Below are 15051 nucleotides of genomic sequence, written 5' to 3' on the forward strand. Positions count from 1 at the left end.
TGTGAAGGTTCGGTTGGGGTGTAAGGAGTACTTGTATTCTATCCTCTTAGCTCGTGTTTAGAGGTTTACTTGCTGAGTACCGTGTGGTTTGGTACTCACCCCTTGCTTCTACAAATTTTTGTAGGATACGAGCCTGGATTTTTGTGGTACTTGTTATTCTCTTCTTTTTCGAGGCTTCTGGGAGAATTGTGAGGTAGTTGTTTGTCTTCTCAGCGATCCTTCTTACTCCTGTTTATGATCTTGTTCTACTCTAGAAACAATGTCATATGAGACTTGTATTTTTCTTTTGATTCAATTGTAATACTTTAGAGGCTTGTACACGTGACAACCAGATTTTGGGCTATATTTGAGTTTATTATAAAATTTTCCGCATTTTATTATAATGGTTGAGTTTTAGGCTGACTTGTCTTGGTGGGTTAAGACGAGTGCCATCACGTCCATTTTTGGGTCGTGACATTTTTACTTTATATTTCCATCGATATTGAATCTTCTTGGGTTCTTTGTATTATATTCTGAATCTCTTTAAGTAAAAATTCTAACTCTATTACTGATAACTCAGAATTCAAACATGTAACGTTTAATTGAGAATAATTAAAGAGATTATATCCGCTCCATTATAATATTTGATAGTAAACAAAATGAATGTAACTCTTTTTTATATGTATATTATACATCTATCGACTATTTCTATCAATTTCTGGCCCCTTTTGTAGGTGTCAAAGAGAATAACAACTTGGGTCCTATGGAGATCATGGGTGAGAAGACAAAATTAGTTGAGAGATGTTCAGTTGGTCTTGGTCCATGTGACTCAAGATGGAATGTAACATATTGCCAAGAGACATGCACAAGATTCTATAGTCAAGGACACCCTGAGGCACAATGCAAGATGTTTGGTGGAGAATCTCAAACTTGTATTTGTACCTATGATTGTCAAAAAGTCATGAGACATCATTTGGCTTAATTGATTCAAAAAAGTTATTAACTACACCTTGTTTGGATGTGCATGGTTGTTGCATATCGTTTCATTATCGTATTGTATTATGTATTATACTGTTTTGATGAATTCAGTATTTGAAAGAAGCGCTTTGTTTAATGTTGTATGCTTACGATTAACGGGTATCAGTATCTCCATTTTGATTTATTTTTCTCTATGATTATGTTCTTGGGCGGTGGTACAAATTTATTTATTTTAAGGATTGAAAAAATGCAAAAAAGGAAAAAGATCATGTGAGAATGATTAAATGTACCTTTAAATTTTATGACAAAAATCAAATATACTCCTGAAGTTTGTGAGAAAAGATTTAGTCAAACAATATTATCTAATTAAGATTTCCTGAAATTGAATTTGTAAAAGGTTATTGTTATATTTATTTGAATATGTAAGTTATTTAATAAAAAAAGATCTTAATCCAAAAAGGAAAAATGATTTCAACCACTATAAATATCAATGTAAAATGTGTTCTATTTAATCACACCAAAATAATTTTCACAAAAAACTCAAAATAACTTTGAGAAAATGATTGCCATTACTAAGCACTTGATTTTCTCCACTTTGCTTGTTTTTGTCATCTTTTCCTCTTATGAATGTATTAAGTATATGGTTTTAAATATTTATTCTTCATTTTATTTACTTTATATTTGCTTTCTACTTTACAATATAAAACTAAATTTTCTATTCAATTTTTTCCTCGGTATCCAATATTAATATTATTCTAGGATAGTGGATTAAGTAAAATTAGCAGTTATTTCATTAGGAGTTATTTCCTGATAACTTATTTCACAGTTCTAGGCCTCACACCAAATCATCAGAAAAGAACGATGATTTATTATCGCACAAATATATATAATTTTTTTAATTAACATTATTTAGAATTTACAATGTAAATAGTATTTGTAGTACACTGAATGAGATAATTTACTATCGTACAAATACATCTATACAACTTATTTTAGATAAATAGTTTACTACCACACAAATGTATATAACTTATTTTAAATTATAAGTTTTAAATTAGTTTAATCAATACCACTTAAAATTTATAATGTTATAATATTTATAAGTATTTAATTACAATTAATGAGATGAATCACCATCACAGATGCATCTTATTCTAAATATACCATATACGGACAAACATAATTATAAATAGAGATTGAGAAAAGATTTAGTCAAAGTCAATATGTTTTATTAGTCAAACAATATAGTCATAGTGTCAAAATACAATTATATTAAAAAATAATCAGTTTAAGAAAAAAATTGAACTTTATTCCAAAAGGGGAAATGATTTTCCACTATAAATATCAATAGAAATTGTGTTCTATATTCAACCAATCCAAAGTAAATTTCACTAAAAACTCAAAATTCTTTGAGAAAATAATGGCTATCACTAAGCACTTGATTTTCTTCACCTTGCTTGTTTTTATCACCTTCCCTTCTTATGAATGTAAGTATGATTCTAAATATTTATTCTTCATTTTACTTTATATTTCTCTTCTACTTTACAAGATAAAATTATTATTTTTTGATTTTTTTAGTTGGAGTTTGATATTGGTATCAAGACTTTGACTAATTCAGATCTACGGACTACGTTATGTATGAGTCCCATTAGAGGGGAAACCGCTGTCTATTGGGATTTTTTTCAAATCCAGGCACGAACGGATCTAGGGTACTTACACTATATATACAAGATCAAAATTATTATTATATATAATAGGCGTAGAGTTTTCTAATAGGCTTCTTCATACATTTATTTTTTTGTATCTTTAATCACTGTCTCCGTTGTTAATAACCTAAGGGTCGAACCTGAAACACCTTACTGAGAATGAATGATTCTTATCCATCCTATCATAATCTTTAGTAATAGATAAAATTAAAATTAATTCAGATTTAATTAGGTTGACTTGTTTTTTTTTTGTAATCTCTCATCTTAATAATCTTTTTTTTTTATATAATTATTATCTTATATTTTAATGCAGGTGAAGAAGTAATTAATGAAGATGGGATACTTATGGCTCCTGGATGGTGTTTGAAGAGCCCAATAAAAGCAGGAGATTGGTGTTGTTGGACAACTTATAATTGTTTTGATAATTATGAAACATGTAGACATAAATGTCCACCTTATCCTCCTCGCGATTAATTAATTTTAAACATCTAAAATATGCTTCATATATGAAATTATTACAATATTATTTCCATAATAAAACATGAATATTTCATTTTATCAATGTTATATATGGTTCTGGACAATTTCGTATGAATCTCTTTATGATATTTTTTGTCAGTTTTAAATTTTGGATAATATCGTACGAGTCTCTTTATTATGATGTTTTTGCATTTCAACATTAATAAAATTGTAACTTGTGCCTTAATTATATTTTTATATGAATATTTAAGATTTATACATCAATATATAACTCCATTGGCACAAATTAGTTGACTATAATAATCAAGAAATGGAATGATGATATGTTACTGATATATTTGATGAAAATAATGAAAAAAAAATAATTAATTATAAACACAAAGAAAGTCCTATTAAATTCTAAAAATATGCAATAGAAAAAACTACACGAGACACTAATATAAGAAAAGTAATAGAAATTACACCTCAAAAAGTTATACCACCATTTAAAAGTTGCTCCCTATCAAAGGCAATTGCATATTCAAATAAAATCAGATTCACATTAGAAATTAAAGTTGAGGACAAAACACTTTCTAATAAAAGTGATTGTATATCCCACAATATCGAATTTGAAACTTTTGGTTAAGTATGTAGCACTTATCAGTTACCACTCCATCGCAGCCCTCGATAATAAATTTTGATATGATTAAATTAACCTGAATTCTCATTTAGGGTTAGTTTCACCCTTGGTCTCCCCACACATTCCCCTATAATTGATTTGCCACAAATTGAGGCACTAAATTGTAGTTACGCATCAATAAAGTCATAAACCTTTTTTTGTAAAACTAAAAGTTACTAAACTATGTGTTATATCTATAAAGTTACAAAAAAAAAAAATTGCCTCAAATTTACAACATTATATATAAATTCCTATGGGAAACCATCATTATCTATTTGGAACATTTATATTCTCTAATCTAAAGAGAGTGAGAAAACAATTAAACTATGAAACATAATTGTGTCAAACGTGATGTGCTTCCATTACTATGAAAAAACAATTAAATCTTATTTAGATATATGGAAACATAACAGAAAGCACCTATTCTAATATTTACTCAGTTACATTAGAGGATCGTAAAGAGATTAAAAAATGATTATTCAAATGATATCTTATTAAGAGCATATTTGACATTGTCATTGAGAGGTTAAAAACATTTATTTTGAAGAAAAAAAATACTTTTTTGAATTATTAAGGTATTTAGCTAATAAGTAAAATTATTTTTAAATAGAAATAGAAGCAATTCTTTCTGCAGTCGGAAAAACTAAAAACTTTATGCTTCTTAAGAAAAAAAACAGAATATTATTTTTTTCAAGACCAAAATATCTCAGCCATATATATATAGATTTACCAATATATCCCTTATATATTTTTTGTGTTGAATTTTTCATATGTAATGATTTAATTTGTGGAATAATTTTTAAGTTTATTTTGCTTGATAATCACTATGTTAATATCATATCAATATTTAATTTATTTTCTTATTTATCTATGTTATTATTGATTGAAAATTTTAATATGTGTATTTTAATTTAATAAAAAAAATTAACCAAAAATTTATAATAGATATTTAAAATAATTTCTCTCAATAAAATAATTTTAATATTAAAAGTGCATTAATATTTGTCTTTTTTTGTTATTTATCTCTCAAAACTTTTTTAAGAAAATTAGTTAAACACAGCATGATTATTAAAAATACTTTTCAAATGATTAAGTCAACCGCAAATTATTATTTTTTCCAAAAATACTTTTCTTAAAAGTTATTTTTTTTTTAAAATCTAAAAATAAACAGGTCGTTGATTCATTGTACCTATTTGTTCGATTGAATAAGTAAGTTATGTTTTAAGAAAATTAGTTAAACACAATGTGATTATTAAAAATACTTTTCAAATGATTAAGTTAACCACAGATTATTATTATTTTCAAAAATATTTTTCTGAAAAGCTATTTTTTTAAAAGAACATCTAAAAATAAACATGTCTTTGACTCATTGTGCCAGTTTTTGTTTACTTGAATAAGTAAATTATTTAATAAAAAAACAGATTAGGAATAAAAATTCTATAATCCAAAAAGGAAAAATGATTTCAACCACTATAAATATCAATGGAAAATGTTTTTTATTCAACACACATCAAAATAATTTCCACAAAAAAACTCAACATTATTTGAGAAAAAGATGGCCATTTCTAAGAACTTTATTTTCTTCACTTTCCTTATTTTTGACATCTTTCTTGCTCATGAAGGTAAGTATGATTAGGAAAATTTCATTTTTCATTATACATTTAAAACTATAATTGGGTAGGATTCATTGTTAAATTGCTCGTTACTAACTTAATATCATGATAATATATCACTAGATAAAATTACTGACAAATTTTACTGTTTAGCTATGAAATTTTGTGTAATACTAATTCATGTTGCCTTGTATTTTACAAGATAAAATTAGTGTTTTTTTTCCGATTTTTTGTTCATGTGTCTTGATATAAGTATTAAGGTCTTAAAGGGGAAAATAACGCTCATATCTAGAGATGGGCAGAACTAGGATATATATCCTTCGGGTTGAATGAACTCCTTTTTATAAAAATTATAATATATATATAAAGTCAAAACTATTATTTTTACGTATGTATATATAATAGACCGATATTTTCTCGAATGGATATTTAGAGATCTCTCTTGTTCATAGATCTTGAAACTAAATTAATATCCATTTCTCAATAAATCTATTTATCGATTTTGTATGTTTGCTTCTTTATATTTTCAAATTCTTTACTGAAAATTCTGACTCCACCAATGATAATCTAGGACTCGAACCCTATATATATTTAAATTGATAATCACTTACATTTTTTTATATATATATTTTAATGCAGGCAATAATCTTAGTTACAATGTGGCTAGTCAGTTCTGAATTCTGAATAATTTTTCGTATGAATTTTACATTTTAACATTAATAATCGATGAACGTTAAATAGGAGTACTTACAATTTTTTCTCTTTTTCTTAAGGTTGATCTAAGTTCCGTTTGTAATAAAATCATAACGTGTGCCTTAATAATATTTCTTTATGCATATATAAGCCTTGTATATCATTGGCAACAATTAGTTGATCACAAGCTATAATCCTCAACAAAAAATGAGATTTGCTATTTTATAAGTCACCTTACTAGCTACCACATGTAAAACTAACCTAATTAATAGTATATAAAAAGTTACGCTATCGATGTATATAACTTAGAATTTTAGATGTACATAAAAACGTTGAATAAAGACATGATCGCGACTCTAAATATGTACAATATTATTCAGTGCAATTCTACAGGTAGGGGTGGGTCTTGTTTTGTGGTTAAGGTGGAAAAAGTTGATGAAATAAACGCGAAAAGAAGATAATCCTACATATATGTATAAGAAGAAAGATATGATAAACTTTTTATATAAGTGAATTGGTCAGATCATATATATACACCTATTGTCATCGATCGTGTCAAACTTGGTAAGTAAAATTCCATCGATTAACCTCGGATTTGGTGAAGGGGAGATCAGATCACCTAAATAATTACATTGTATATACAATGTTAAAAAATTTTATTTTTAACAAATTACATTGTATATATACTATCTTCCGACTTGTGAGATAAAAAGGTTGTTTCCAAATTTCGATAGACTTGAATTATATTTAATCGGATTCAACTATGGTTTTCTATACTTAGCAACGTGTGTCTAAAATCCTTAATTACTTTTTTTTCTAATTGAATTAATTATAAATTCGCATACGTGAATTACATTATAACAAATCCGTTGTAGTCTAGTTGGTTAGGATACTCGGCTCTCACCCGAGAGACCCGGGTTCAAGTCCCGGCAACGGAATTTTTTTTTCATTTAATAATAATTTTTCCCGTCCCTTTTATGTGTCATACTTTTCTTTTTAGCATGTTCCAAAAAAAAGTCATACTTTCATGTTTGAAAACAATTTGAAAAGATAGGGAAGATAAGAAAGTACACCTCCGTTCCTATTTAGTTGTCAAAATTTTCAATTTCACGGTCGTTTTCCTATTTAGTTGTCACAATTTTAGGTTTCACGCCCCTTAAAAAAACGAGGAAAGTTTATCATTGTACCCTTATATAGTCAATTTTTCAATAAATGAACATGAATTAATTTATTTAGATTAATTAAATTGATCAATGAACATAAATGAATTATTTATTTTTCCTATGTTGATCAAATTCACACTTTCAAGACTAATAACTCTCAACAGTAAAATAGGAAGAATAATATCATTTAATATTGATTTTGTAAAATGACAAGTACTAAGAAACGATGTATAAATAAGACATCTTGATATATATTATTGATTTTGATCAAACATCTTGATATATATGTTGCATGTCTATAAATAGAAAATAGTGAAATGGCAGGAAAGTTTAATTTCTTTGCTACCTTCTACATGTACATAGTTTCAACCTAAAAATGTTACCGCACCTATGTCAGATCCTCAAAAAATATACTACTTTTTGGAGGATCCGACATGCCTCTCCACAACACTTGGGAAGAGTCTGAGCAATATGGGTTTCAACTTCATTTCAACAGAATTAGCTAGTATATATACATAATTTTTTGTGATCTTCAATCCTTTATCAATGGAGGAAAGCACGAAAACTAAGAAATAGTTCTGGGGGCTTCATTTTTCGCGGGACTATAGCTACCGTAAATATAAGAGCCAAATCCCCAGAATGTAATAATCAAAGACAGGATCTTGAAACCACTCATAGGATCATGCAACAATATCACAGCTGCAATGCTAGTAATCGGTACTCTTACAGCGTTAAGGACACCAGCCAAGACAGTGGATGAGAGGAACACAACCGCGGTGGCTCCCAACACTCCCAACTGGAAAGTGATAATCCCCCAAATGATAACTGAGTAATACGCGTTTTCCCCACCCTTGAATGTACTTGCCTCAGATTTCATCCCATGGAAACCGTTACTCATAACAAGTCCGATTGTTGTGAATATAAAGGCAAAGAGGGAAACCATGAGTTGCTGCTCAAGAACAACAAGGAAAGACCTTTTACCGAGTAATTTCACAAAAACTAGCTCTGACAAGGCGAAAATAAGACCATGGAGTGCAGATCCCAGTATATCCCACACAAAACCAATTATGTACTGACGGTCGGTGATATATCCATACCTGTCTGAATTTGAATCAAGAGCAATGATCGTCATGGCAGCAGTAATGATCACGATAGAATTTATAATTGATAGATTCATAGTGTTTTTCACAAGAACATATCCGAATAATGCAGAGAACACCAGTGAACTCGAGGCTAAAAGAGCAGCGGTTGATGCTGGCAGGTAGGCATAAGCATATGCGTACATGAGGTTGTCAGCAGCACTCAAGAATCCCAATACAACATAAGATAAAGTTAGTTTTAAGTCAAGTGGCGTCGGGAACACTTTAAGAAAGAAGTATGAGGGAATTAGGACTATTGCGACCATAGGCCATCCTGCAACTGAAACCCATGATATTATCCACTTGCTCTTCCCACCATTTGCAAAATATAAACGGGACAAGAGGCTAGAAGCAGGGAACGGAACAAGCATCCCCATGCTACTTAGAAACAGAAGAATCCAATGTGAAATCGGCTTGTTGTAATACATTTCACAAAGCATCGTCCAATAGGCCGAGATATATTGCCATAGTGACTTTGATGGCGGCACTTCATCCATTATTTCCTCTACAAAAAGCCAGTCATCATAGATAAATGTCAATTTTCAAAAACAACATGACAGAGTATTTGATCAGAGAAATGAATCAAAGAATGACTCATAAGTAGCAACAACAACAACAGCAGCATATTCAGCATGATCCCACAAGTGGAGTCTAGGGAGGGTAGTGTGTACTGTGTACGCAACCTAGCCTCTACCTTGGGAGATAGAGAGGTTGTTTCTGATAGACCCTCGTCTCAAGTAAAAGCAATTTTTAAAAAACGAGAGAGAAGAAGCAATGACTCATTAGTAGCATTCAATATAAAAGAGTAACAGAAACATGGAGTAAGTAAAGCAACTATACAATCAGAAAATGCTTGATAAAAGGTTGTAGCAAACAGGCTTGAACCTTGCAGTACCTACTTGTGAACTTCCTTAGCTTTTTGGGTACATAACTACCTTATGATCTATGCATAAATCGCAATTTACACAAATAATCTCCGTAAAGTGAGGATATGCAAATGAATAACAACTTAAAAATTAAGGACTTGACTAAATACGGAGAAGATAATTATAGCAATCTCAAGCTAAAACTAAACGCTTCAGCTGCCTAACTACCGCCAAAATGTGAAACTCAATATATGCTCTTGGGGTATTAGACACCTATCCTCGTGGGCAGAGCTAGAGTAGAGCTTATGTGTTTTGGTTGAAACAAATAACTTTGGTTCAAACCCTTGATACACAAACCATTCATTTTAAGACCGGTAACTTAAAAGGACTAGAATCCCGAACTCAATTTTACTCTCCATTTAGAAAGTGCCCCTGAATCTTTCCCTCTAGTCATGTCATTTGTCAAAGGGGGGCAAGGCTCTGATTATTTCATAAGTAAATTCTTATTCTTCAAGCAATCAATTCAGTACCACAACCTCTCTACCTCCACGAGGTAGTGATAAAGCCTGTGTACCTCCTCACTAGTGAGATTTCACCGAATATGTTGTTATTGTCGTTATACACTATACAAGTACTATCATTCAACACACAAGAAAAAACACCCAAGTGCTAAAAATCAAAACTTGAATTCACAATTTTCAAGAACCATGGAAGGATTTACAAAAACAAGAATACCCACAAAGCACAAAAGCTGAAAATTTCAACAAGACACAACACAAGTACAGTCATTCAACACACAAGAAAAAAACACCCAAGTGCTAAAACTCAAAACTTTAATTCACAATTTCAAGAACCATGGAATAAAAACAATTATCTTGACAAATCTAACATACCCACAAAGCACAAAACCTGAAAAAAGTTCAGATTATTTTAAAAGGGTTTTCACATAATTAGTCGGTCAGATTCACTGTTTACTTTTTCGAGCCATCATACACATATTATACTGACCTGGAACTGAAATAAGCAATGGTTGCTGCATGAACCCAAGAATTCAGGGGACAGTGAAGGAAGTTGAGAGTGGAGATACCAGAACTAATCCGGTCGGGTCAAAGAAAATTCCGGGTCTGCTCAATTTTGAACTGGGGTTCTTGAGATTTTACAACCATAGAAGCAGAGATTGAGAAAAATTTATGGTATCTAAATCAGACAGCAAATTGTGGTACTGTGTTCTATGGTCCACAAATCAAAAACCAAGATTTCAATGATTAGATGAAAGATTTCAATAATTGGCTTTTAATACATAGTGAAAGTTGGGGATAATTTATTTAGACACTTGAATTAAGTCTATTTCAACTTTTGATCCTTTCTTGTGTGTTTTCACGTCTATTAAATAGTTAGCTTAATTACATAAAATATGTGTTCTTTTTTAATTATATGCATTTGTATTTCGCTTCAATAAATAGTAAAATTCCAGATGTGTATAACTAAAGGAGAGATATATAGATAGATGAATGAGAAATGTGTGCAAAAGTTTTTTCGAAATTTGAACTAAAAATGTTTAATTAAATACTTTATTTGGAGGAGTGTTCAATTGAAACATGATTTAATTCGAGTTTCCAAATGAAATATTAAGAAAACTTTAAGGAGTTGTCTATGTATTAAGCTAAAATGATTATATCTCAATATACAAAAAGTATACATTAATTATATATAAATTAAAATAAAAAATTGTAAATTCCAATTGATATACTAGAGATATACATTTCATGACTATTATTTTGATGGACGAGGATATGATTGTAGATAGAAGGTTGTGGAGGACACAAATTAGAATAAAAAGTTTATAGGTAGTCGAATGTTTTCTCACTTACCCTTTCATACTAGTAGTCATAGCATTACTCATGTAGTTTTTTGTTCTTTGAGTTCATTTACTATATATTATTTCTTATAGTTGGATTATCATATTATTTTATTATAATTATTGTTCAGAATGATTTGTCATATTTTCTACTTGTGTATTATCATGACTTCTTGATTTTCATTTTTTTTTCATACTACTTTGAAGTTTAGACTATTCTTTTGTCGAACGGAGGTTTTATCAAAAAAAAATTTAGGTAAATTCAAGAAAATAATTTTTCTTTTTAGTTTAAATTCACAACTAATCTTTCCCGCATCAATTTTAAAAAAAAAAATATTTCAATCCGCCCACACACCTACTCTTTTTTTTTTATGGTTTCCCACTTCATGTCCAGAGTCCACATTGAAGCTCCAACTGAATTTGAATCGCACTCTATAGGGCCTATTCGGACTCGAACCTGAAACCTCTGATTAAAAATGAAGCACTCCCACCAATGCATCACAAACCATGTTGGTCACCTACTTTATTCTCCAACCTAAGCAAATCAAAGAATATTATACTCATATGCCTGTCATTTGTCAAGGGGGACTGATTATTAATTTAATAAGTAAATTATTATTCTTTAAGCAATCAAATCTTACCTGCCAACAATAAAAAAATTCAGCAAGACATAACAGTAGTGTCATCCAACACACACACATACCAAAAAAAAAGAAAAAAGAAACAAGTGCTACGAATCAAAACTTGAATTCAAATTTTCAAAGAACTGACAACGACAATAACATACTCAGTATAATTATATAAATAAAGTTTAGAAAAGGTAGTAAGTAGCCAGACTTTATCATTATCTTTGTACGATAGAGATATTATTTTCGATAGATACTAAGCTCAAAAGAAATGCAATCGATGCACGAAAAAAACAACAACATATCCAGACTCCAGTGTTATAACTTATAAGTGTAGTTTGGATTTGTAAGGGTAAGATGTAGATAAACCTTACATTTATCTTTATGAGATAGAAATATTATTTTTAATAAACCCTCTAATTAAAAGAAATGTAACTGATACAGAAAAAAGAAAAGAAAAAAGAGATAACAACATAGCTCAAAAACACATCAAGAGTAAGAAAAATTGAGTGATATCCAAATTATACTACTAAAAGTGGACAATATTAAAACGTACTAACTCTCTTTCTTAATTCTTGACCTTCATACCTACGATCTGAATTCAACCCAAACTTCAGCCTGAAATAATCGGACCGGGTCAAAGAAAATCCGGGTCTACCCATTTTCGAGATTCGTGAGATGAGAAATCAGACAGCATATTATAGTGCTGTGTTTTATGGTCCACAAATTACTCATTTAATTGGTTGGTGGCATTGGGAATCAAATAAAATCTTTTTATTCGGTTGAAAATAATTACAATTGCTAATTAATAAATAAAAGATATACATTAACTATAAAATAAAATTGTGAACAACTGATATTCTAGTTATTTTGATGAACGAGGACATGATCGTAGATAAAAGGTTGTGGAGAATATGAATTAGAATAAAAGATTAATAAATAATACTTAGAGCATTGTTTCACTTACTCTTCCGTACTAATAATATCTTATTATTTCAAACCTTCAATTTAATTTATATATATTTATTTGGTTGTTATGAAAAATAACAGTAAATTTTGACCTAAAAAATAAACGTGTTTTGCGTTTGGTTTTTTTTTTTTTTTAACTTCAAGTGCTAGAAGAATTATGACTTTATTTTTCTTTACTACCAAATGGCTTTAATTTAATGATATTTTATTATTTCAAACCTTTTGATTTACATCATAAAGATGCTTTTTAAAACGTGTTTTTAACGTGACGAAAAGGGAAATATTTTACTTCAAAAAACTTCGAGTAGGTCATAATTTCAACTAGTGATGGTAATCGAAATCTCTTTTGTTGAAAAATTAAAATTATTTATATATATTCTAGTAAACAAATGTTAGGATTAAATCGAGGTTGGTTTATTTGGTTGGTCATACAATAACCTAGAACTATGAAGAAATTCATCCCATTTTCAACTGAGACCACTCGATCGATTTCATCCACTTGAAAATTCGTTTAAAAGTGGCTAATTCGACTTTCTAATAGACTTGTCAGTTCCGCAATATTCCAGCTTCAGAGGCTTGATCAGGATTCGAGGATGCTCTTTGGCTCTTTTACTTCTTTCGAAGATCATGTCAAATCGAGACACTTTTTTTCTATTTTTCGCTTAGATGTGCTCGGCAGATGCTAAAGCCAGAGCGTGATGGCAAGAATTGATCGAGACTAAAATTAAAACTACTGAGTTAAATCGAATTTGTATCTCAATTTCTAACTCCGCCCCTAATTGTGAAAAGAATAATATTCCAAGAGTTCAAAACACCGTACAAGTGAAATGAGTAAGAATGACCATTGCATTTTTAGCTATCAAATAAGCAAGTTAAGCTGAATTTAAACGAGATAAAATAAATTGATTTATTAAATAAGTGGGTAGTTGACTAGATCAAAAATTACTTGAGTTGAAATAAGTTAGCCTTAAATAAATTAAAAGGTGGATCATAACCCTTATCCGTCCAATTCGTACCAAACTTTAATTATTTTATACTTTTTTTAATATCTAATAAAATTAACTTTCCTTTATTATTGCTATATATAAAAAAAAATCAAATTTAAAAAATATAATTTTTTTGAAACTATTTGGTAATATTTTGCATGAATCAATTTAGGCTACATATTAATCTAATTTTGAGCTGAGAATGGATTTGACTGAAATAAAATGAATTAAGACATGAGTCACGAGTGAATTAATGACCAAACTAAACTTAGACGATTCAAATAAATTATATTTTAAAAAGCTAATTTTACCACATTTATTCATATATTATAAAGTTTTAGTTTTATCGGTGTCAAATTGAAATAACAATAGTTATAAACAACTAGCTCTCAAATTAAATAATTATTTAAAATAGTGAGAGATATAACAAAATCATCAAATAAAAAAATGATTCGAGTTATACTAAATCACCTATAGAGTAAACTTTTTAGAAAATTTATTCATAACTTTGTCCATGTGAACTTATTCATATGGTCAATCTTGATTTAGAATTAAAAAATAAGAAGAATTATGATAGATTAATTGTCAATGTAAAACTAATTAATTCATTATGACTCCTGACAAATGTTATTTTGCTAAAATAGGAAGAAAATTTAACAATGTGAATCAGAAGTAAAATGGAAAATTAATAAATGACTAATAAAAATCCCAACAAAAGCATCAGAAAGAAATGAGAGTAAACAGTAGGGGTGTACAAAACCGAACCGAGAACCGAACCAAACCGCAAACCGAGTCAACCCGGAAAAAAAACCCGACTAGTGGTTTGGTTTGACTTGGTTTGGTTTTGAAAAAAAAAACCCGACTATATTTGGGTTGGTTTGGTTTTAACTAAAAAAAACCAACCCGAGACCAAACCAACCCGAATTTATATATATAATTTTAAAATTTTATTTTATACATAAAAATATTTACTTTGATATAATTTTTAAATATTTCTTATACTTTTCCATAGTTTTTAATATTTAATATATTATTTCAAGTTTGAAACTTAGAATTATGAATGGGCCAATAAAGATTATAGTCCACATATGTTGGTAATTATAATAAAGCTTAAATCAAAATCAAATTAATACTAATGCAAAAAGAAAATCAATTCAACACTAAGAATGACAATAATATTGAATATTTGTTCTTTAGTTTTAGGGATAAGGGTCTGAAAAATACTCCAACTTTGGTCGGATTTGTTGTTGCGATACTAAACTTTCATAAGGACCTATTACCTCCCTAGACTATTTAATACCGTATTTTAAACATATATATTTGCCCACGTGGACATA

At 29.2% G+C, this 15051-nt stretch overlaps 1 protein-coding gene and 1 non-coding gene across 2 annotated transcripts; one reads left to right on the forward strand and one right to left on the reverse strand.

Moving 5' to 3' along the window:
- Positions 1-6972: 6972 nt before the first annotated feature.
- TRNAE-CUC (transfer RNA glutamic acid (anticodon CUC)) lies at positions 6973-7045 on the forward strand. Its single transcript has one exon. It is a non-coding gene; the product is annotated as a tRNA-Glu (tRNA).
- A 454-nt stretch (positions 7046-7499) lies between these two features.
- LOC102585453 (probable purine permease 5) lies at positions 7500-10585 on the reverse strand. The gene is made up of 2 exons (XM_006343581.2): positions 10284-10585; positions 7500-8914 (listed from the first exon to the last, which is right to left on the reverse strand). The coding sequence occupies exons 1-2, from the start codon at positions 10312-10314 to the stop codon at positions 7836-7838; spliced, it is 1110 nt and encodes a 369-aa protein (XP_006343643.1). The 5' UTR covers positions 10315-10585; the 3' UTR covers positions 7500-7835.
- Between the last annotated feature and the right edge of the window lie 4466 nt (positions 10586-15051).

Source organism: Solanum tuberosum, unplaced genomic scaffold, assembly GCF_000226075.1.
Source record: "Solanum tuberosum cultivar DM 1-3 516 R44 unplaced genomic scaffold, SolTub_3.0 scf00047, whole genome shotgun sequence".
Taxonomy (NCBI): Eukaryota; Viridiplantae; Streptophyta; class Magnoliopsida; order Solanales; family Solanaceae; genus Solanum; species Solanum tuberosum.